General features: G+C 45.5%; 3 protein-coding genes across 5 annotated transcripts in view; 1 reads left to right on the forward strand and 2 right to left on the reverse strand.

The window, feature by feature from the left end:
• cyfip1 (cytoplasmic FMR1 interacting protein 1) overlaps positions 1–2,002 on the forward strand; it is a 40,467-nt gene extending 38,465 nt beyond the window's left edge. For both annotated transcript variants that reach the window (XM_004552795.6, XM_004552796.6), the window contains exon 31: positions 1,396–2,002. In XM_004552795.6, the coding sequence (XP_004552852.1) occupies positions 1,396–1,560 (165 nt within the window). In that variant the 3' untranslated portion in view covers positions 1,561–2,002. The remainder of the gene's footprint in view (positions 1–1,395) is intronic.
• nipa2 (NIPA magnesium transporter 2) lies at positions 2,001–8,896 on the reverse strand. Of its 2 annotated transcripts, none has more exons than XM_004552787.4 (6): positions 8,673–8,896; positions 7,814–8,047; positions 7,343–7,399; positions 6,179–6,269; positions 5,916–6,076; positions 2,001–3,095 (listed from the first exon to the last, which is right to left on the reverse strand). In XM_004552787.4, the coding sequence occupies exons 2-6, from the start codon at positions 7,950–7,952 to the stop codon at positions 2,437–2,439; spliced, it is 1,107 nt and encodes a 368-aa protein (XP_004552844.1). In that variant the 5' UTR covers positions 7,953–8,047; positions 8,673–8,896; the 3' UTR covers positions 2,001–2,436. The 2 variants fall into 2 exon arrangements, with proteins under 2 accessions (XP_004552844.1, XP_004552843.1); XM_004552786.5 differs by lacking the exon at positions 8,673–8,896 and adding an exon at positions 8,133–8,308.
• Positions 8,897–11,417: 2,521 nt separating this feature from the next.
• nipa1 (NIPA magnesium transporter 1) lies at positions 11,418–21,785 on the reverse strand. Its single transcript, XM_014414245.3, has 5 exons — positions 21,547–21,785; positions 21,422–21,469; positions 21,255–21,345; positions 13,129–13,286; positions 11,418–12,857 (listed from the first exon to the last, which is right to left on the reverse strand). The coding sequence occupies exons 1-5, from the start codon at positions 21,734–21,736 to the stop codon at positions 12,355–12,357; spliced, it is 990 nt and encodes a 329-aa protein (XP_014269731.3). The 5' UTR covers positions 21,737–21,785; the 3' UTR covers positions 11,418–12,354.
• Between the last annotated feature and the right edge of the window lie 20 nt (positions 21,786–21,805).

The following is a 21,805-nucleotide window of genomic DNA, read 5'->3' on the forward strand; positions in this document are numbered from 1 at the left end:
TGTAGCAAAGAGCACAAAAGGCTTCAGGGTGACCCACTGAATCATAAATGGACTGTTTTTTGTTTTTTTGGGGGGGGGGTTTTCCCTCACGGACTATGAAAGAGTTTTGAATCAGTTGGGAGTGAAGTGCAGGACGATGAAAGAGAAATGGGCGTGATGGTTCTGTTTGCTAGGAGCTTACCTGCCTCTCAGGAATTTTTGTTGCGTTTTGTTTTCCGTGATTGTTGATGAACTCTTTGTTGAGTATTGTGCGTTGGCAACACTGACCCAGCAACATTGTGATGCATTCATGGGCAGATAAGTAGGTCACTGAGAACCAAACCCACAGGTTTCACTGAGTACATGGGGGGGGGAGAAAGCTAATCAGCGTGGCTGCACATGAAAACACAGAATGAGGTTCTGAAGTCGTCAGATAGTCGCTGCAGGTAACCCTCCGCGATGTTACACTCTTCAGCATTTGTGTGGATTAAGCAGATGAGTTTGTTTTAGAACTGCCGGGAGCTGGATTTAACCTTGAAATGAGCCTGGCTAACTGTCCCGTTTTCTTGGTGCTCAGCTCACATCTCCCAGCTGGATCCTCAGATTGAACTGAAACACTGTTAAAGTTCATAATAAGCTGTTTTATACACAATTGCATACAATTTCCTGTTCTTCCACTGCCATTTGGAAACACCAAATATCAAACAGGCTCTTATAGCTCCTCCCCCTTTATGGGAGCTTTTTATAATTGGCTGTCCCAGATAAACAGAAGGTTTAAACAGCAGGTCAGCGGGGCTTTTCTGTAGTTCCACAGAAATAAATCCTAAAGCCCAAGAAAGAGTTGGCATTTTTTCCTGAAGTTGCTCATTCAGAACATCCTCATGTTCTACAACAAGCCACTAAATGAGACTGCAGAAGATGTCAGGCAAACTCCAACCCACCAAATGCACAAGCTCAGAGGCATTGATGGCCACCACGACTGCAATGTTTATGTCTGAAGTTCAGTTTTGTTTTTTGTTTTTTTTATGCAACTGATGCAAATACTCTTGAGAAACTGCAGAGAAAAGTTATCTGGCTAAAACGTATCACAAACTGTTATTTCCTGTGATGATCCAAAAGCCCGTAGGGGGGGTTAAGAAAAATAATGTTGGGAATTATTGTGTTGTCAACTTCAGGGCTGACCTACGGTACTATAAATACACCCTGCTCTCTCTGTGACCTCAGAATGGAGAGTTGGAAAAACTGTGTAACACTGAGCGTTTAGCACAGTCTGAGCTGTTGGCTTTATGTGCTATTAGAAACTGTGGCCACGTTTAAAATAAACGTTCACCAGTGAAATAGGATCTGACATAAAAGCAGCAATGTGATTAAGTGGGACCTGTTCTGAGCTCATTCCCGTGTTTGTCTCCCTTTCAGCCTCTAAAGAAGATGGTGGACAGAATCCGTAGATTCCAAGTCCTCAACAACGAGATCTTCGCCATCCTGAACAAGTACATGAAGTCTGGCGACGGCGAGAACATGCCGGTCGAGCACGTGCGATGCTTCCAGCCTCCGATACACCAGTCGCTCGCCAGCAGCTGAGGCGGCCGTCGACACTGTGGACCAGCGTGAAGTTTCAAACACTGTCCGCATCACCACAAATATCGCCCTTTAGGTCTGAGGACCATCATGTGTCAGAAGTTGGGCCACTTTTTCTTTTTTGTATTCATTTGTGCCTTATCAGAAAAGAATATTTCCCCTTTTTGGATATTCTTTGTTTTATACTTGCAGACAGAAGTAGATCAGAGAGAGGAAGTAGTTTTTATCTGATGTATTTAAGGGTTTGCGGTGGCGGGTGTTTGAGGGTGAGCATTAATCTATTTTAAGTGTGGGTGATGGTAAATTTATATTTTCTACACTGTTCAACTTGCATGCTAAACATTTTAAGTGGAACTGAAGTAACAGAGCTCAAGCTCATGTTCAGCATTTATTCACTGTGCCTTATGTTTTAATCATTTAATTCAATAAATATGTAACAAATGTTGGTTTGTGTCAAGCTTTTAATGTAAAAACTGCAAAGAAAAAGTTCAGAACTCCCAACATTAACTGCCGTTACCTTCAAGTATGACAACAACTCAAATCATAGAACGTCCTATCAAATGTAGTCATTGTCAGCAGGACTTCATAAAGTATATATATATTTATATATATATATATTAAAACTTCATCTGATTCATAGAAAGGAAGTCGGTGCATGTCCATAAAACCTTTTTATAAAACTTATTTACAGCGCTACACAGGAATGAAATTAAGTTTAACTAGAGATGAATATGAGCCATATTCCAAGAAAAGTAAGGCAAATTAAAACATTAACTACAATCCACTGGTCTGTTTACGCCCCAGATCGCTGATTGTCTCATTCTCGCGCTCCACGTCTACATCAGAGCCGCGGCCGAGTCTTCTGGAATAGGGAGGTCCTTAGTGATCCAGCAAGGACGTCATCGTGCCATTCCTTCTGGAGACGCTGTCGAAATGCGAAGCCGTGTCTCGCTCCTCCAAGTCTCCGGCCGACTTCTCGTCCAGCAGTTCGTAGGCGGTGTGAGATGCTATGCCGTTGGCTGTGGGAAACGCTCGTTCTTCCTTCCGCATGGACACCGCGAGCGTGGCCAGGCTCACGCTAACGTCTTTAAAGGCGTGGAGCAGGAAGATGCCCACGATGATTGTGAGGAAGCCACTGAGTGTACCGATGACATCGTCCGCTCCCATGTGCTCCCACTCTTTGAAGAGGATGGCAGAGCAGGTGAGCACGGACGTGGTGAAGAACACGTAGTAGATTGGCGTTACCAGGGAGGTGTTGAAAATGTCCAGAGCTTTGTTCAGGTAGTTGATTTGCGTGCTCACACAGCCCACTAGACCCAGGAGCAGGATCCACGCCAGCGGGTTTTTCACCACGCTCGTCCCGGCGATCGCTTCCTTGATGGCGATGCCCAGTCCTTTCACACAGGACACAGAGAGTGCTCCGATTACCGAGCAGATGGTGATGTAGACTAGGATGTTGGTCTGGCCGTGGCGGGGACCCACAACAAATATGAAGATGAGTGCAACGATGATGACGAGGGTGGCAAAGACAAGGAACCCTGAGAAAGAAAAGGAGAAGAGGTGGGACGGGGAGCATTTCAAGAAAATAAGCATCTGCAAACCATCACTATTCTCAGCATCCTTCACTTCAATAAATCCAATCTTATCTAATTCCGGGTTGCCACTCTGTCACTGGACTAATGGAGAGACAACAATTTACACTCACATTCACACATATGGGCAATTTAGAATCATTAACCCAACCCCACCGAGTACCCAGAGAGAACCCACGCACACACAGGGAGAACATACAAACGTTTAACAGTTAAAATTAATGTAGCCCTTCCAACTTTAACGTGTGACACACAAATCTTTTTTTTTTTTTTACTTCCAGAGAGCAGGAGTCTGTTTTGTGAGGTTTTTTTCACATCGTCTTTGAGCTAAAACAAATCGACTGAAGCAGAATGACACAAGTTTAGCTTTTCAAAACCATAGAAACAGATTTATTTCCCTCATATTTTGCATATTAACACATTTGTTCATATGAGAGTAGTTAGATAACTAAAACTACTCGCAGAAAGAAACATCTTAACCAGCTGAAAGAAAGAGATTACATTATTGTTTCAGTTATTTTAAAGTTTTTCCATGACCTGTTATTCTCACATGACTCTTAAGTCAGGAAGTGTTAGATTTGTATTATAAAGATTGGATCTTGCTCCTGACCAAATATTCTCCACATTCAAATAATCAGAAAGAGTAATGCTAACAATGAAACTAACAGTGGATACTAAATACTTTTTTGCTTCAGATGTGAACTTTGTGTTACAACAACAGAAAGTGACTCAAACAATTCCTGAGTTATCGCAGGTAAATTCCAGCTTCCATTTCCTGTCTGATGGAAATGAAAATATTCCAAATATACAGTGGGGCAAAAAAGTATTTAGTCAGCCACCGATTGTGCAAGTTCCCCCACTTAAAATGATGACAGAGGTCAGTAATTTGCACCAGAGGTAGACTTCAACTGTGAGAGACAGAATGTGAAAAAAAAATCCATGAATCCACATGGTAGGATTTGTAAAGAATTTATTCGTAAATCAGGGTGGAAAATAAGTATTTGGTCACCTCAAACAAGGAAAATCTCTGGCTCTCACAGACCTGTAACGTCTTCTGTAAGAAGCTTTTCTGTCCCCCACTCGTTACCTGTATGAATGGCACCTGTTTGAACTCATCATCTGTATAAAAGACACCTGTCCACAGCCTCAAACAGTCAGACTCCAAACTCCGCCATGGCCAAGACCAAAGAGCTTTCGAAGGACACCAGGAAAAGTATTGTAGACCTGCACCAGACTGGGAAGAGTGAATCTACAATAGGCAAGCAGCTTGGTGTGAAAAAAAATCAGCTGTGGGAGCAATCATCAGAAAATGGAAGACATACAAGACCACTGATAATCTCCCTCGATCTGGGGCTCCACGCAAGATCTCATCCCGTGGGGTCAAAATGATCATGAGAACGGTGAGCAAAGATCCCAGAACCACACGGGGGGACCTGGTGAATGACCTGCAGAGAGCTGGGACCAAAGTAACAAAGGTCACCATCAGTAACACACTACAACGGCAGGGAATCAAATCCCGCAGTGCCAGACGTGTTCCGCTGCTGAAGCCAGTGCATGTCCAGGCCCGTCTGAAGTTTGCCAGAGAGCACATGGATGATACAGCAGAGGATTGGGAGAATGTCATGTGGTCAGATGAAACCAAAGTAGAACTTTTTGGTATAAACTCAACTCGTCGTGTTTGGAGGAAGAAGAATACTGAGTTGCATCCCAAGAACACCATACCTACTGTGAAGCATGGGGGTGGAAACATCATGCTATGGGGCTGTTTTTCTGCCAAGAGGACAGGACGACTGATCCGTGTTAAGGACAGAATGAATGGGGCCATGTATCGTGAGATTTTGAGCCAAAACCTCCTTCCATCAGTGAGAACTTTGAAGATGAAACGAGGCTGGATCTTCCAACATGACAATGATCCAAAACACACCGCCCGGGCAACAAAGGAGTGGCTCCGTAAGAAGCATTTGAAAGTCCTGGAGTGGCCTAGCCAGTCTCCAGACCTCAACCCCATAGAAAATCTGTGGCGGGAGTTGAAAGTCCGTGTTGCTCGGCGTATAGTAAACGTTTGACCTCTGTTATTGCCAACAAAGGTTATGTTACAAAGTATTGAGTTGTATTTTTGTTATTGACCAAATACTTATTTTCCACCCTGATTTACGAATAAATTCTTTACAAATCCTACCATGTGGATTCATGGATTTTTTTTTTCACATTCTGTCTCTCACAGTTGAAGTGTACCTCTGGTGCAAATTACTGACCTCTGTCATCATTTTAGGTGGGGGAACTTGCACAATCGGTGGCTGACTAAATACTTTTTTGCCCCACTGTAGCATCTGCTGAATGCGCTTTCACAAAAGTGAAAATACACGCTTTAGTTGTTCAGAGGGTGTGGTTCACTGAAACCTGCTGCTGGTAAACAAAGAAACTGAACATTTCTTCCACCTGATTGCCTGGAGCCAGTTTCCTCAGTGAAACAGAAGAACGATGCAAAATAGGATAACAAGTTTCCTGAAAGATCAACTTGCGTTTTTGTTTTTTTTTTTGTACATTGTATTGATCAGTGAAAATCTGCAGATCTCTGTTAGCGCCCGGGACCGGTGTTGGGAGTATAGTGGCTTGTGATCCCCTGAAGCTGGGTTTGTGCTGCCTTCAGGAATCGAACCTGAGACCTTTTGCATGTAAGGCATGATCATGTTTTGTGAAGCAAAGATGAATATTTGGAGGAAATATCTGTAGACACGATCTACAGAGAAGAATTTTTTTCTGTACCTGGGTCAACCAGCTTGGCCGCCATCTCCTCGAGGCTGCTGATCTCCTCTTCCTTCGGCGCGTGAATGACCATGGTGGTGGAGCCCAGGATACTGAGCAGACAGCCAAGCTTCCCGTGCAGGTTTAACCGTTCCGTCAGGAAGTATGACGACAGCACGGCGCTGCGACCAAAAATAAATAAATAAATAAATTCATTTCAGGTCACACACACTCTTACACAATCAAAACATTGAGGTGGATGAGACACATGCACTCATCAGTACCTGACGAGCACGCTCAGGGCTCCCAGCGGTGTGACTAGCGTTGCAGGAGCAAAGGCGTACGCGGCGAAGTTGGCCGCTTCCCCAGCCCCCACTGCAAAAGGTTAACAGACAGTTATTTCCACACATGAAGGAAAGTAGAACTGTCCTGTGACAGAGACATGCAAACACTGTAATACTATCTGAGGTTTAGGGCATTTTGCAACAGAGGTAGTAGAGAAAGAAAGGTTTGACAATGGGACAGTGACAAAATATCTTAAAGCTAGCGAGATGAAGCTGGATTATTACATCTGTAATAATGAAATACATGCACCAATATACCATCTGATTCAACAATGAGATTACATTTAGCTCATTTGTTATTACCAAACACTTTCGTTCATTCCCAGGTCCTTGTTTTTATTTTTGGACTTTCCTAGAGTAGCCCTGCATGATTCACAGTTCAAAATAATCCTAATTTATCTCACTTGTGTAGTCAGACTTCATCGACTGCCTGAAATAAGCCGTTTCAGCCCCTTTAAGGAGACTTTCTGATCCCAGAGTAGGAAACAAATCTGTGATAAACTGAGTGTTTGGAGCAGTCTGAGCTTTGAAGGATTATTGTAAATACACTGAGCTCATCATTAGAAACTTTGGACATGTTTAATATGAACATCCACCACTGGAAAAGGATGACAAGAGAGAGAAAAAAAACAAGGTTTGCTTTAAAATCAAGTGTAAGACTGAGATCGTGATTACTTAACATGGTTAATCAGTCCTTGGAGAACTTAAATATCTAATATTAAAAAAAAAAGTTCTTCCTTGAATTTGAATTGTCATTCAAGAGAATGGAATTAAATAAGTAAGAAAGAATAAATCTGGGCAGGTTTTCTTCAGTTCAATCTGCCAAAGACCAATTCTGAGCTTTTCTGTAACGATAACAAAAGTGAAGGAGACGCAAAAGAAGTCCTGAATGTGTCAAAATAACAACAGCAGCAGGTCTCCTTCAAACAGCATCAGCAATCAGCATGAGCCCAGGTGGTGCATCCACAAAGACAAATACCAGCTCCTGAAACCACATGTGACCTCAACATATGCAAATATGTTATGCACCAACTCTGGAGAATGTCTGCTACACCTGCATCTGAATGATCTCATTTCATTTTGAGCCACAGCGTTATCACTTACTTGATAGTAAACCTGCCCACCACAGCCACTCTTTCAGATACGCATGACCTCCCTGCCCTGAAAAGCAAAAGAAATGTTTTCATTTCCACGTGATTCCTCATTTCAATGTCACTTGCATGTAAGCAAAACCTGAATTATGCAACTCCTCGCTTTGACTGCAGGTCAGGCGATGGACGTGAACTGAAGGTCGAGCAGAGCGCTGGAGTTAATGATTGCTAGGATTTAAGAGTGTTCATGACTCATGCACACAAACAACATGCAGACACACACTTAAACACACCCTGCACAGGTGAGGAGAACCTGACAAGCCTGAAATGTCACAATGGATAAGCATGTGTGGAAACACCCCTCACAGGGAGTGCCTGTGAGGGGGGAACAGACAAGCAAACAAACAGAAAAAGAAGACTGAAGTGTGGGTCCCCTCAAGGATTGGGGTAACCAGCATCGATGCTCAGAAAAAAGCACCCCTACCTGCCCGTGTGGACCCCTTCCTCGCCAACCTCAGAAGTCCTTTCTTCTTCAGGATAAAACTGCCTCCGATGAAGATGCTGGAGCTGACAGCCAGCGCCAAGCCAATGTAGAAGTCATATTTGCCCCTGTCTTGAGCCATAGTGAGGCTGGATGTGTTGATGCGGTCTGTCACATTTACCAGCTGACAGCGCAGGTGCTGACCCGGTAAGGTGCAGTTCTGTCCGACCCAAACACCTGACAGCAGAAGAACAGACCACAGGCTGGAGTGAGAGACTCATAAAGACCAGTGTTTAACGTCAGCACCCCAGCAGGAACCTACCGTGACCACAGTCCACTCTACACCCTGGAAAAGCATCACCTGAGGAGTTGGAGGAATCCATCTACCTGCTGTCCTTCCTACCTACAGTCTGCTCCCATTCACGCACATCCGAGTGACTCTCGGTAAAACCTGAAGGGTTTCTGGGTGTTGTACTGAGATACATTCAAAAGCATTGTGCAACTAAGTCACCTGCTATGTAAATCACCCATCTCCAGTACTCAAGAATTCAGGAAGTGATACGAAAGGGAGGCTCACCTGGCCGCGATAGGTGAGGCTTAATGTCGAGTTAGCCTCAGGCGGTCTCTTTTTTTACGGGCTGCTTTGGTGTTTAACTGAGTCTTCCCTGTGTGGACACTAATCTGTGCTTTAACTCACCGGCAGAAATAAAGAAAGCGTGTAAATGCTGCTATACGCCGCTAGCCGCATTAGCTTCATTAGCGCGGAGGCTAGCTGGCTGACTGGTTGGCTAACGCAGAGTGAATGAAGCCACTGAGAGTCTCTTTGCGCCGCCTTTAACGAGCACAGAGCTCGGATTATTACCTGCTCACCGCGGGCTGCTCAGCTCCACACACACAAGAAGGTTCTCGCTGATGAACAGTCTGCTTTCCGGCTCCGTGGCTGCGCATCACCTACTGCTCCCTCCGCGTTCAACCAGCGCGCACACGCCGAGCCTCCAGACGCTGCTGCCGCACTGCGCGCCGCTCCTTCCGCCTCGCACAGGACACGCGGCCGGAGCGGTGTGCCCTCCGCCGGCGGGACCCAGCACCGCAGGCGGGACGCAACATCGGAACCACCTGGACCCGGAACCGCAGGCGTACTGGAAACTCCATCTCCATCATCGGGTCTACCGGGGAAACCTAGCAGCGCTTTATCATTAAAAAGAAAATCAGTGGTTACTAAGGTTATGATAGTTAAGTAAAACTAAACTGCTAAAACTAAATGTAATATCTATATATATGTATATATGTATAGATAGATAGATAGATAGATAGATAGATAGATAGATAGATAGATAGATAGATAGATTTCAAACGCACTAAAAATAAAATAATAATATAGATATCCTTATGATTTAGCATTTATTCGTTTTATCACAGTTTTATTACACTTGGTATTGAGGGTAATGTTTTTGAGACTGTCAGTCAGCTGCTTTCAAAAGGGCATGCCTCTCTATGCCCTTCATACCAATGACTAGAAAACAGTCATTGCTTCATACAATCATAATTAGAAAGACTAAAACAAAAGATTTTCAAGCAATTAAAAACTAAATTGAAGCAAAATAAATAAATAAATAAGCACTCTGGAAAATAACTGAAACCAAACTGAATTTAAAAATAAAAAGTCAAAATGAAATAAAAATCCCAAATAAAAAATAACAAATTATACTTCCTAAATAATACATTTTATTGCAAATCTGGTTTCTAATCAGACAGGTCTCACTTCAAAACATTTTGGTGTAATTTTCCAAAACAATGTATTTTAAATGTCATCCTTTGAAACCTGAATGGCCTGTTTTTGTTTCTCATACCTATATATGCTTATCTGTGGCAGACATTATAGATGTTTTAATATTATTAATTAATTAAGCGGTTTTAAAAAGCATGCAAATGTTTGTCTTTGAAATAAAGACATAAAAACTTGCAGTTCAGTGCTTAACAATGTTCATTAAACCACCAGCCTGGGTAAGGTTTATGCCACAGCTGGCATAAATGAACAGTATTGGTATTTACCAAAATCATTTTTATGTTTTTCTAATAAGTAATCCACCAGTATACGCAGGCTGTTTAATAATAATATTGTAACACTAAAAATATTTTTTTCTTCATTAATTTTAAAATGTGTTCTTTTACAACACCTAATAAAACATTTGTAAGGATGCCAAATTTCAGTTATTTTCTTGCATTCCTGATCAGAAAAATTAGTTTTAGTGGTTAAATCCTATGCTCAGATAATTTCTGACTTCTCCGAGGAGTCTATTGTGCTGGCTTGAATTTGGGTATAAAAATGTGAACAGAATCGTATAATTTTTCATTTTAAACATTTTTAAACAGTTTTTTTTAACTCGATGTTTGAGTGAATTATAGATAGACAGTATGCTGGTCTGATTTGAGCACCAAACTTGAGATAAACTGAATAATGTGATTGCACTAAAGTCCTCACACTCAGGGTGCTTTTCATCCTTTGTTATTTGGCTGCTTCAGTTTCAAAAATCTGGTTTGGAAATGTGGAAAATTTCAAAGAGTTTGTGCAAAAAGACTCAGATCTGAGGTCTCTACAGCAGGAAATCTGATCACCATGGTTCACTGCAGAACAGGGAACCATAAATATGCGCGGAGTCATAATTGACCATGCTGGGTCAGTCTCTAGTTAACAGTAAATGAGAAAGTGTCACTACAGTTTAAAAAGACGGAAGGAACTTATTCATTTATTCAAATATGTAGTTTATATTTGTTATGTTTGACTAACTAAAATAATATCCAACTCAGTTGATCGTCTATGCAAACTATTCAGACCGTCTCCTGAAATCTTCAGATTATGAGACAAAATTTCATGTTTGAGCTGCATTATAGCACAGCTTACAAACTCAAGCATGAATGTAATATTCATTCAATTGTATTCAGACATTATAATCAAAGTAAACAAGTTTATTGGCCCGTTTAAGTTAAAAGGGAAGATTAGAAGACAGTCATAAGTGTGGATGTGCTCGTCATGTTTATCATTTTTCATGATCTACTCTTAATAGTTTATGATAACAATAAAGTCACAGCCAGGAAACATCTGCTGACGTCTTCAGTGACCTCCAATAAGCTGAATTTAACACCCAGACTTTGTGTTCACTGGTGTGATAGTCAGAGAGATTCATTATGTGCCTCACAGTTTTCAAATTGTCCCAGAGGAACATCCAAGCTCCTCAGGTGTGTCCAAACTTTTGACTGGTGCTGTACATCATGTGAGATATTTGGACTGGAGCCTCCTTCCCTCCAAATAACAGAAGACAATGAAAAGCTAATCTGTAAGCTATTTCAGTAGAATTTAGCTTATCTTGTGTGATTTAAAAGTATTAATCAATCTCCCTTTTAAAGGATTATGAGTTATAGTCAGTTGCATTTAAAATGGATATAAATTAAGGGTTTGACACTGATGGAGGCACATCTTACGTCCACTTGTGTGTTTGTTCTTCCGTGAAGAGCTTCTGATGATGTTCACATGCTGGTATGTTTGCTCTGAGTCTGTGCATTAGTAATCTCAGGAGGAATGACTCATATAAATAACCAGGCATGAAAGTAGAACATTAATTAATTTATTCAAGTTTTAATGTATTCGTGTAAACAGCGAGTGGCCACAGAAGAGAAGGAATGTGTTACAAAATTCTCCTTTGCACAGAATACTCAGTCGTCCTCCACACAGCTGAAGAGGCAGCTTATGGAGTTACCTTCAATAATTTACAGGCGGCCTGAACTCACGGAGGTGATTCTAAGAACTGAGACAGCCTGTAAAAGCCTGATGGGCAAGACTCTGGAGGAAAGGAAGAAAGTTATTTACACAACAGTGACAAATTAACTGTCGGTCCTCAGACCACATTTAAGCTTGTAATGAAATGCCTCATTTATGATTCCAGTGCTCTTTAGAGTTTTTCAAGCAGGAAAATGTTCTATCAGTCTACACGTCCTCCAACTTTTCTTTTTTTTTTTTTTCATTTTAAAAAAACAAAAGAAACAAAAACAGGATTTGGACCACTGGTGCGATGAGGAGAATGGAAAGTGGTTTTTAACATTGCAGGCTTTGATATGATTGAAATTTTCTGCTTCTTTTTCATTAAACTGTGATATTTTACATTGGACAACACATGGAGAGGAGAAAGAGGACCCCTGATTTTTAATGTTTCTGCACAAAATCTTTGAACTCCATATCCCCAAACCAGATGATTTAGAGTTTGTTAAAGTTCACTCAGTCGTAGATAAAGGCATTAGAAACACAGAGAGAAACATTAAAAATATAATCTTCTTTAAAATAAAAGGTGTCATAAGATAATTCAGCTGATTGAGGGTTAACTAGATGAAAGCGTTAACATCATATCTAGTGTTACTTCAAACATATTTAAGATAAAATAAACTAATTATATATCTTATGTTGTTTTGGTCATTCAAACTGGAGGTAGGAAAAAGTCTCAGGAACTCAACTTTGGCGCAGATGCGATGTAAAGGATTAAAAGGCATCTGAATCAGTCTGACTTTTCCTCTTTTTTCTTCCACGTAATCAGCGCCTCCTGGGAAATGTGCAGTAAAACAACACCGACGCACACCGTGGTTAAAGCACACAGTATGGCGAGGCTGTCTGTTATAGTCAGCGCGGTCCACTCCTTAAAGAGAAGACCGGAAGCTAAAATCACGGTGGACGTGAACGTCACATAGTAAATCGCTTCAAATATGTTGGAGCTGAAACACTCCAGCGCCTTGTTGATGAAGAAGAACTGTGTGAGGATACTGACAGCCAGCGTGCCCAGCAAGCCCAGGAAGAGCACCCGAGCCCTGCTGCTTGACGGGCCCTCGCCGAATGCGTCCGGAACCGCCAAGCCGAGGCCTTTGCTGCTCGGCACTGTGAAGCTTCCCAGCAAGGAACATATGGCAACGTACACCATGATGTTAGATGTGCCATGAGCCGGAGCGACCCACACGATGAGAATGATCAGCAGCAGGACCACCACAAGGGCGTACGTGACAAACACTGCAGGACAACAAGAGAAACCAAGAGTTATTTTAGGAGCAGGTGTAGAGAAGTTGTATTACACACTAACTATAGTCCTTTTTACTGTCTGCAAAGTAAAGGAGTGTATATTGGTATTTAATGGCCTACTGAAAAGCTTCTGGACACAACAGATCAGTCAGATGAGGAAGTGTATATACACATATACATAATGTTGGTGTAAAACAGAATGACTGATTAAGTGCATAATCAGTGTGAAGGAAACAGCAAATAAAGAGCCCCTCTGCGTTACCTGGGTCGAGGAGCCTCTCCTCCAACTCGAGCCTTGAAGTTGCCTCTGCTGTCGGGGCGTGAATGATGAGCACCACAGAGCCGCAGCAGCATAAAACACAGCCGAGCTTCCCCAGGATGCTTAAATGCTCTTTCAAGATCCAGGAGGCCAACACAGCCCTGCAGCACCCAAACACACACCGTCAAAAGTTCAAGAAATTAAAGTGTTTAAACAGTTTCTTCTCTTGTAGAGCTTAAATCAGGGGTGGGGAACTCCAGGCCTCAAGGGCTGGTGTCCTGCAGGTTTTAGATCTCACCCTGGGTCAGTACAACTGAATCAAATGATTAGTTCATTACCAGGCCTCTGGAGAACTTCAAGACATGTTGAGGAGGTAATTAAGCCATTTAGATCAACTGTGTTGGATGAAGGACACATCTAAAACCTGCAGGACACTGGCCCTTGAGGCCTGGAGTTCACCCACCCCTGGTTTAAATGATGCAGCAGTATCATTTAAACCATTCACTAATACTACCAACAGTTTAAAGGCTGTAAATATTAATCATACTGTTGACTCCCATCAGCAAATAAAGAGGGCCTTTACTGAAAGGAGTGGCTGAGATTTATTGGCTGTGTCCCGACAGTTTTACACACCTACAACCGGTGATCCAGTTTCATTAAGTTATATGATTTACAGATGCTGGCGTTGACTGACAGACATGATTTTATTTTTAAAATAACAAAAAAATTATCAGCTTTTTACAGTTGATCTTCAACTTCAGGCATGTTACCTAAAGTAGAAGATTTACAACTTCAGGTAACATACCTGTCAGATGAGAGGTGTGGCAGTGATAAGGATATAAGGATTTATGTCTTCAAGTGCAACAGAAACAACTGATTCAACAGGGCGAGAAGTTTAATCCTCTCAGGTTAAAGTAACACAAACATTCTGCTGTCAGAAATTGTGATTTCTGTCTTTTAATAACCGTTTTCCCAAGTCTCAAATAAATAATCAATCAGTGGACAAAAAGAAATAAGGATGATCACTGTTATACCTTAAAAACCATTTCAGAATCAGAAAACTTTGTTGTCCATTGGAAAGCAGGGGATTTAAACGTGTTACTCAGTGTATACAAACAAAACAGCAAAAGAAAAGGAACATAAGACACGATATAAACGCCACACAGCAAGATCATGTGATGCTCAAAAAACAAACAAACATTATTTGGCTGCAGGGAACTGATAGTGCTGTCTTTATGTCCCACTGCCTGGGTGGAGATCTGACACTGTGTGGTGTCAGTTTTTTTGTTTATCTGCTCAGTGACCCGTGACAGTTTTTGATTTGTTTTTACTGAAATAAATGTGTGCCAATATACGATGCTGTAAGTGTGAACATCTGGTCTGGTTTTGTGGTGAGTCACAGGAAGTGTTCCGCATAGCTCACTACTAGGCCCCATCCTCTTCACTTTTTCAATTCTAAAAGCCAAATCTAACTTAAATTTAAGCGTTAATGGGTAAATGAAATGGTGTATCTAGCTTCTCATCAGCAGGGGCAGATTCAGCTCCGATCGTTGACTTTTAATTATTTCTTTGAACATAAATCTGTAACGACTTCAAAAAAAGAAGAGTTGGGTGCACAAGTTTGAATTTATTTTGGATTTTCTGTAATCCAGACAGAGTCAAAAATATAGATACAAACACAAATAAACATACACACTCACTTTAATTTTTTAATAAGTGATGCTGCAGGTTTTACGAAGTTGACAAGGCCAAGGACTGTTAACTTCTTGTTAGTGGTCATGATTGACTTTGGTTGTTGCTGTTTGCCAGCATTAAAAAGGATTTGTTTGACAACACTCAATAGACTGACCAATACTCAGAACAAATCCAAGGAACTCAGTGAAGATCTAAGAATAAAAATTGTAGTTTTACGCAAGTTGAAAAGGTCTCTTGAATCCATTTCTAAGCAACTGCAGAATTATCAATTCAAACAACCGTAGATAAGTACAAGTTACTCAGATATATCACCACTTTGCTAAAGTCTGAACGAAGACCAAAACTGTCTCCCTTGGATGAGAGGAAATTGGTAAGTATTTTTGGGGAACAACCAAGGAACCATCAAGGCTCAAGCATGCCATAAGCTGGAACCTGTTGTAACACCAGCATCGCTGTACACAGTGAAGCAAATTTTACATCGCCATGAACTGAGAGGGAACCACCAAGAAAGAAACCCCTGCTCCAAAATCAAAACCTCCAACAGCTTGATTTAAAATTGCAAATGCCCAGGTGGACAAGTCAAATGTTTCCTGGAGAAAAGGTCAGACAAGAACATTTTTATCTATTTTAACAAATGACAAAAGGTATGTTTGGAGTAAAGGTGAGTCCTTCAAACCTAAAAACACTACACGATCTGTTAAGCATGGTGGTGGTAGTATCATGCTCTCAGGCTGCTTTGCTTCGACGGTACTGGTAGATTGCAAAAAGTGGATTGACTAATGATGAAGACCGACTACCTCCAAATTCTTCATCTTAACCCCAATTCGATTGTTAAAAGTTAATGCTCCAAACACACATTAATACTGTAACGATGGTTAAGTGTTATTGTACAGTGACATGTTGGTGATCTCTGCACACTGTTGTTGTTCCTTTAAGATTCATGTTTGGTTGTGGTGTACAGGAAGGGGTGGGTGGGACCTGGTTGTTCTGTGTGTGTGCCAGGCTGAAGAGAGGTGGAGTTCGAGAGCGCTTCCCCCTGAGTTAACAACCCGCTGGCTTATGTGCCAAATAAACGGACAAACTGAGACCCCAACCGTCTGGTTCTTGTGAACGTTACATTGGTGTCAGAAGTGAAGAAAAAAAAAAGAACCCCAGAACGCCCGACACCCTGTTGCTGGCGACGCTTGCCGTTACGAGACGAGGATGTTGCCGGGCAAGATTAAGAAGGAGACGGAGGAGAGGGAGGTTCGTCCGCGCTCGCCCGCCCATGGAGTGAGGGAAACGGCGCTGCGGCTGTTTGCCGAGGCTGGATTTTCTCCAGGTTTGACTAGGCTCAGGAACTGTTCGCACAGCGGCCGCGATTCCGGCGGGAAGGAGTCGACCTCGCTTGGCGCGCCGTCACGTGATGTAAACAAACATGGCGGCGCCCAGCAAGCTGCAGCGAATATAAAAACGCCTAAGTTCAGCGGCAAGACGCCATGGGAAGTGTTTATCGCACAGTTCGAGCTGTTAGCTGTCGCAGCTGGCTGGTCTGAGGAACATAAAGCTCTCCAACTGGCTTTGTGTCTGTGTGAGGATGCAGCTGCATGCCTGCTGCTGCTGACCGAGGAGCAGAGGGGAGATTATAATGCTCTGGTCGGAGCACTTCAGAGGCGCTTCGGGCAGTATAACCAACCAGTGCTGCTGAGGTCGGAGTTCCACAACAGACGCAGATTGCCAGGCGAGCCCCTCCGCATTTTGGCCCATGAAATCGAGTGCCTTTGCCGGAGGGCGTATGACAGCATGCCACCATCAGTGCAAGCGGAGTTAGCTCGGGACCAGTTCCTGCAGGCCCTGAGCCCTAAAGAGCTCCGTATGCAAACTCAGCTTGCTCGGCCAGCCACACTCAGTGCAGCCCTGGAGCTAGCGTTGGAGAGGGAGATGCTTGCAGGATCCTCTGGGGGCGCTGATGACGCACACGTGGTGAGGGCTGTGTCAGCACCTGTGGAACAGATGGAGACGCCAGCGGGCTTGTGCAGTTTGGTGCAGGCGGCTTCGCTGCAGTCGCCTTCCCCTCGGGCTGGCCCACACCGCCGACCACAGAGCTGCTGGGGATGTGGACAACCCGGACACCTCATCAGGCAGTGCCCCAAGCTTGCAGCGGTTCAGGGAAACGCCCACGGGCCCGTGTAGGCGGGAGTACACGGGCCTGGGAGAACGACATCCCCACACCACCGCCACCTCCACCCGGTGCGGCCATCGCTGTGGGCTGGACCCAGGTTGGCGGCTTTTGCCATGTTCCAGTGACGATCGCGGGGGTGTCCTGTACGGCCCTGCTGGACACGGGGTCCAATGCAACGCTGGTCCGACCCGATATTGTCCCAACCGGAGCTGCTGTGCAACCGACTAATGTGCAACTTAAGACTGTGACCGGTGATCTGGCCCCAATGAGAGGGAGGGGAGTGTTCCAGTTCAAGGTGGGGGACCTCGGTGTGTCTTATGCTGCCTGGGTGGCTGACGTGCAGGACGCCTGCATCCTTGGGCTGGATTTTTTACGAGCCATTGGCGGTGTACTGGACTTAGGCAAAGGCTTCCTCGTAACCCCTGATGGGAAGAAGGTGCCGCTTATTCCTCCCCTGGTCTGCACAGCATCTGCCGCGGCGTCCACCTCCACCGCAGAGACCGCTGCAGACCCGCCAGCAGAACAGCGAGCGGAGGAGGAGGAGGAGAGGCTCTTAGCAGTGAGGAGTATCTGGTCAAAGAACTGTGAGGGGCTGACTCCACAGCAGCAAGAGAGTCTATGGCAGGTACTAAAAGAGTTTAGTGACATTTTTGCCCTGAAAGAAAGTGATGTTGGCTTGACACACTTGGTAGAGCACGTCATTGAGACCGGGGATGCCCAGCCTATTAAAGTGCGCCCACGCCGCCTGCCCCTGGCTCATCAGGAGGCTGCGGACAGAGAGTTGTGTGAAATGATGAAGGCGGGCATCATAGAGCCATCTGATAGCCCGTGGGCCTCCGCGGTGGTGATGGTGCCTAAGAAAAAAAGTCCTAGGATGCGTTTCTGTGTGGACTACAGACCACTCAACAAAGTGACGAAGAAGGACTCTTACCCCCTTCCCAGGATTGATGAGTCTCTCGACTTAGTAGCCGGGTCCTCCTGGTTCTCCACCCTGGACCTGCGGAGTGGCTACTGGCAGGTGCCACTGTCCCCGGAATCCAGACCGAAGACAGCCTTCTGCACTAACAGGGGACTATGGCAGTTCAAAGTCCTGAGCTTTGGTCTTTGCAATGCTCCTGCGACCTTCGAGAGGCTTATGGACAGTGTGCTGGCTGGCGTCCCACGGCAACGGTGTCTGGTTTACCTGGATGACCTTCTAGTGCACGGGAGCTCCTTTGATGCTGCCCTGGATGCCCTGAGACAAGTGTTGGAGAGGGTGGCAGCTGCAGGCCTGAAGCTGCACCCCGACAAGTGCCACTTCATGAGGAGGGAGGTGGAGTTTCTGGGCCACAAGCTGGGTCGTGAGGGCATCAGCACGTTGGAGGAAAAAATTCACACCATTACCGAGTGGCCCACACCAGCAGACCAGAAACAGCTCAAAAGCTTCCTAGGACTGGCGTCTTATTACAGGAGGTTTGTGAAGGGCTTTTCCTCCATAGCCGCACCACTCTTCCACCTGCTGCAGAAGGACCGTGACTTCATCTGGACCCGGGACTGTCAGCAGGCGTTCGACACCCTCCGCAGATCGCTGACAGAGTCTCCAGTCCTTGCCCCCCCTGACCCCGCCCTGCCTTTTGTCCTGGACACTGACGCAAGTAATGTGGGGCTGGGAGCGGTGTTGTCGCAGGTTGGGCCGGAAGGGGAGAAGGTGGTGGCGTACTTCAGCCGGGTCCTGAACAGGAGTGAGCGGCGCTACTGTGTCACACGACGAGAGCTGTTGGCTGTGGTGGCGGGGGTGAGACACTTTAAGTACTACCTGTGCGGCACAGCATTTGTTATCAGAACTGATCATGCTGCCCTTCAGTGGCTGATGTCTTTCAGGGAGCCAGAGGGACAGGTGGCTCGCTGGCTGGAGGAGCTCCAAGCCTTCAATTTCACTGTGGAGCACAGAGCAGGGACGCACCATTCTAACGCAGACGCCCTCTCTCGTCGCCCATGTGCTGCAGCTGGCTGCCGTTACTGTGAGAAGCGAGAGGAAATAGAGCGGGAACTCACGACAATAGACGGAGCAGCACAGCTCGCCTGCAGGGCTCTTCTGATGGTGGATGCAGCGGAGTGGAGGGCACGGCAGGAACAAGACACGGACCTGCTGCCGGTCCTGCAGTGGCTGGAGAAGGGGGAGCAACCCCTTTGGGATGAGGTCACTGGGTTTTCCATCTGTACCAGGGGGCTATGGGCCAAGTTTGCAGCTCTCAGGCTGAAGGAGGGGGTGTTGGAGCGTGCCTGGAAGGATCCTGCCACGGGGGAGGAGAGGTGGCAGGTTGTGGTGCCAAGGTCGCTGAGGTCAGCTGTGCTGGAAGCCTGCCATGGGAGCACTGGCTCCGGCCACTTTGGGGTCTCCAAGACTCTCCGCCGCCTCCGCCAGGGCTATTACTGGGGTCAACAGCGGAGGGACGTGGAGGACTTTTGCCGCAGCTGTGATGCATGTTCCTCACACAAAGGGCCACAGGACCAGTCCCGGGCTCAGCTTCAGCAGCAACCAGCAGGAGCCCCAATGGAGCGAGTAGCTGTGGACGTCATGGGCCCATTTCCTCGCACAGACAGAGGAAACCGCTATGTTCTTGTGGCCATGGACTATTTTACCAAGTGGCCGGAAGCATACGCCATCCCAGATCAGGAGGCTGAGACGGTCGCTGATGTATTAGTGGAGGGGATGTTCAGCCGCTTTGGAACAGCAGAGACCCTCCACAGTGACCAGGGGCGTAACTTTGAGTCCAAGGTATTTGCTGCCATGTGTGAACGCCTTGGGACTAAGAAAACCCGCACCACCCCACTTCACCCCCAAAGCGATGGGCTGGTGGAAAGGTTTAACAGGACGCTGGCCCAGCAGCTAGCCATCCTTACCTCAGAACACCAACGGGACTGGGATTACCATCTTCCCCTTACCCTCATGGCCTACAGGTCGGCAGTACAGGACTCCACCCAATGTACGCCTGCCCTGCTCATGTTAGGGAGAGAGCTGAGAACTCCTGCAGAGTTGGCTTTTGGGAAGCCCCCGGACGCGCCAGAGGCACCACCGGGCCGGGACTACGCAAGGAAGCTGCAGGACCGGCTGGATTCTGCACATTCCTACGCCCGAGAGCAGCTGGCGAAGGCAGGCCTGCGCCAAAAGAGGAATTACGACATCACCACTAAGGGGAGGCACTTCCATGCTGGGGAGCTGGTGTGGGTCTACAGCCCAAAGAGGAAGAAGGGACGGTGTCCTAAACTGGATAGCAGCTGGGTGGGGCCTTGCAGCGTCCTAGAGCGAGTAGGGGAGGTTGTTTACAGGGTGCAGTTGCCTCCTAGGGGGAGGATAGTAGCGCTGCACAGAGACCGGATGGCCCCCTACAGAGGGCAGTCCCTCCCCTCCTTTCCAGAGGGACGTGTACAGAGCGTCCGTGACCCTGCTCAGAGGGACCCCCGACCGGGGCTGCGTTCCCCTCCCTCGGACTCTCCACCCCAAAGCCCCGAAGCTCCGCGTCCACCTCAGGGGCTCAGGAGGTCAAGGAGGGAACGTAAGCTACCACCCCGCCTCAGAGACTGTGTCGTTCCCTCGGGGACGAGGAACTTATTGCTGGGGGGGCAGTGTAACGATGGTTAAGTGTTATTGTACAGTGACATGTTGGTGATCTCTGCACACTGTTGTTGTTCCTTTAAGATTCATGTTTGGTTGTGGTGTACAGGAAGGGGTGGGTAGGACCTGGTTGTTCTGTGTGTGTGCCAGGCTGAAGAGAGGTGGAGTTCGAGAGCGCTTCCCCCTGAGTTAACAACCCGCTGGCTTATGTGCCAAATAAACGGACAAACTGAGACCCCAACCGTCTGGTTCTTGTGAACGTTACAATACTTAAAACTGCTCTTGGAATTACTAAAGCAGGATAACATAATGCTTTGGAAATGCTTTTGGAACCACAATCCTAAATGAAAATTAGTGGATAACACTTAAAAGCGGGGTCAGTGCCAGGAAATAAAGCAGCTTAAATTAATTCTACCAAATATAGCAAGAAGAGTGGTTGATTTGGTACTATATAGAATTAAACAAAATATTAGTGGGGTTATATAGATTTATGGTTGGACCTATAAAGACATTAAAGACGTATGTTGTACATATATAGCTCAAAATGACCATGATATTCATGCCCATGAGGAGTTGATTAAAACTTCTGTATGATGTTTGTAGTTTAGCCCAAAAAGATTCCACGTGGAGCTGAATACTTAAGAAACAAACAACCAAATGACGAGCAACTGAACTCACCCAAACAGCACTCCTAGGGCTCCCAGAGGAGTAACTACCACCGCAGGGGCCACATTGTATGCCAGGAAATTACCAACCTGACCCGTAATCACTGCAGAGATTCACAGACAGGTGTGTGAGACATATAATTTTCTAAATAACACACCAAGTCTGTAAATGATACTCACTACACAGTGTCCCACTCCACCACACCACATCTGTGAGGTACGACCTTCCTGTTGGAGAACATTCAAAACTTCAGTCAGTCTCTATTAATCCACAAACAGCCACGTTTACTGTTTCTGTGCTTTACCTCTGTGGCGGGAACGTAGTATCCCTTTTTTCTGCAGCACAAATGTCGACCCATTAATGAAACTTGATATTATAGCTATTGTTATTCCCAGATTTTGAGAAGAAACTGCCGGTAGTCCTGAGTCAGAGGCCATTACTGCTGCTCTGTTTACTTCCCGTTTCTTTGAGCCACAGCGACACCCAGCGGACATCTCAGCTTCACCCCAGGTCAGCCCAGCCTCTCCTATGTCCCGCCTCAAGTCTGAAAGTAGCGTTAATTT

The sequence above is a fragment of the Maylandia zebra genome, linkage group LG23 (genome assembly GCF_041146795.1).
Source record: "Maylandia zebra isolate NMK-2024a linkage group LG23, Mzebra_GT3a, whole genome shotgun sequence".
NCBI classification, from domain to species: Eukaryota; Metazoa; Chordata; class Actinopteri; order Cichliformes; family Cichlidae; genus Maylandia; species Maylandia zebra.

Bases quoted from the DNA above. Each gene is read 5' to 3' on its own strand.
- nipa1 (XM_014414245.3), bottom strand. From the start codon at position 21,736: ATGTCCGCTGGGTGTCGCTGTGGCTCAAAGAAACGGGAAGTAAACAGA. The intron at 21,470-21,546 runs GTAAAGCACAGA...GTTCTCCAACAG, and splicing joins ACTACGTTCCCGCCACAGAG to GAAGGTCGTACCTCACAGAT. The intron at 12,858-13,128 runs GTAACGCAGAGG...GTTGTCCTGCAG, and splicing joins GGAGAGGCTCCTCGACCCAG to TGTTTGTCACGTACGCCCTT.
- nipa2 (XM_004552786.5), bottom strand. From the start codon at position 8,193: ATGGATTCCTCCAACTCCTCAGGTGATGCTTTTCCAGGGTGTAGAGTG. The intron at 6,270-7,342 runs GTAAGTGATAAC...AACCTTTTGCAG, and splicing joins GTGGGCAGGTTTACTATCAA to TGGGGGCTGGGGAAGCGGCC. The intron at 6,077-6,178 runs GTACTGATGAGT...TTTTGGTCGCAG, and splicing joins GCCCTGAGCGTGCTCGTCAG to CGCCGTGCTGTCGTCATACT.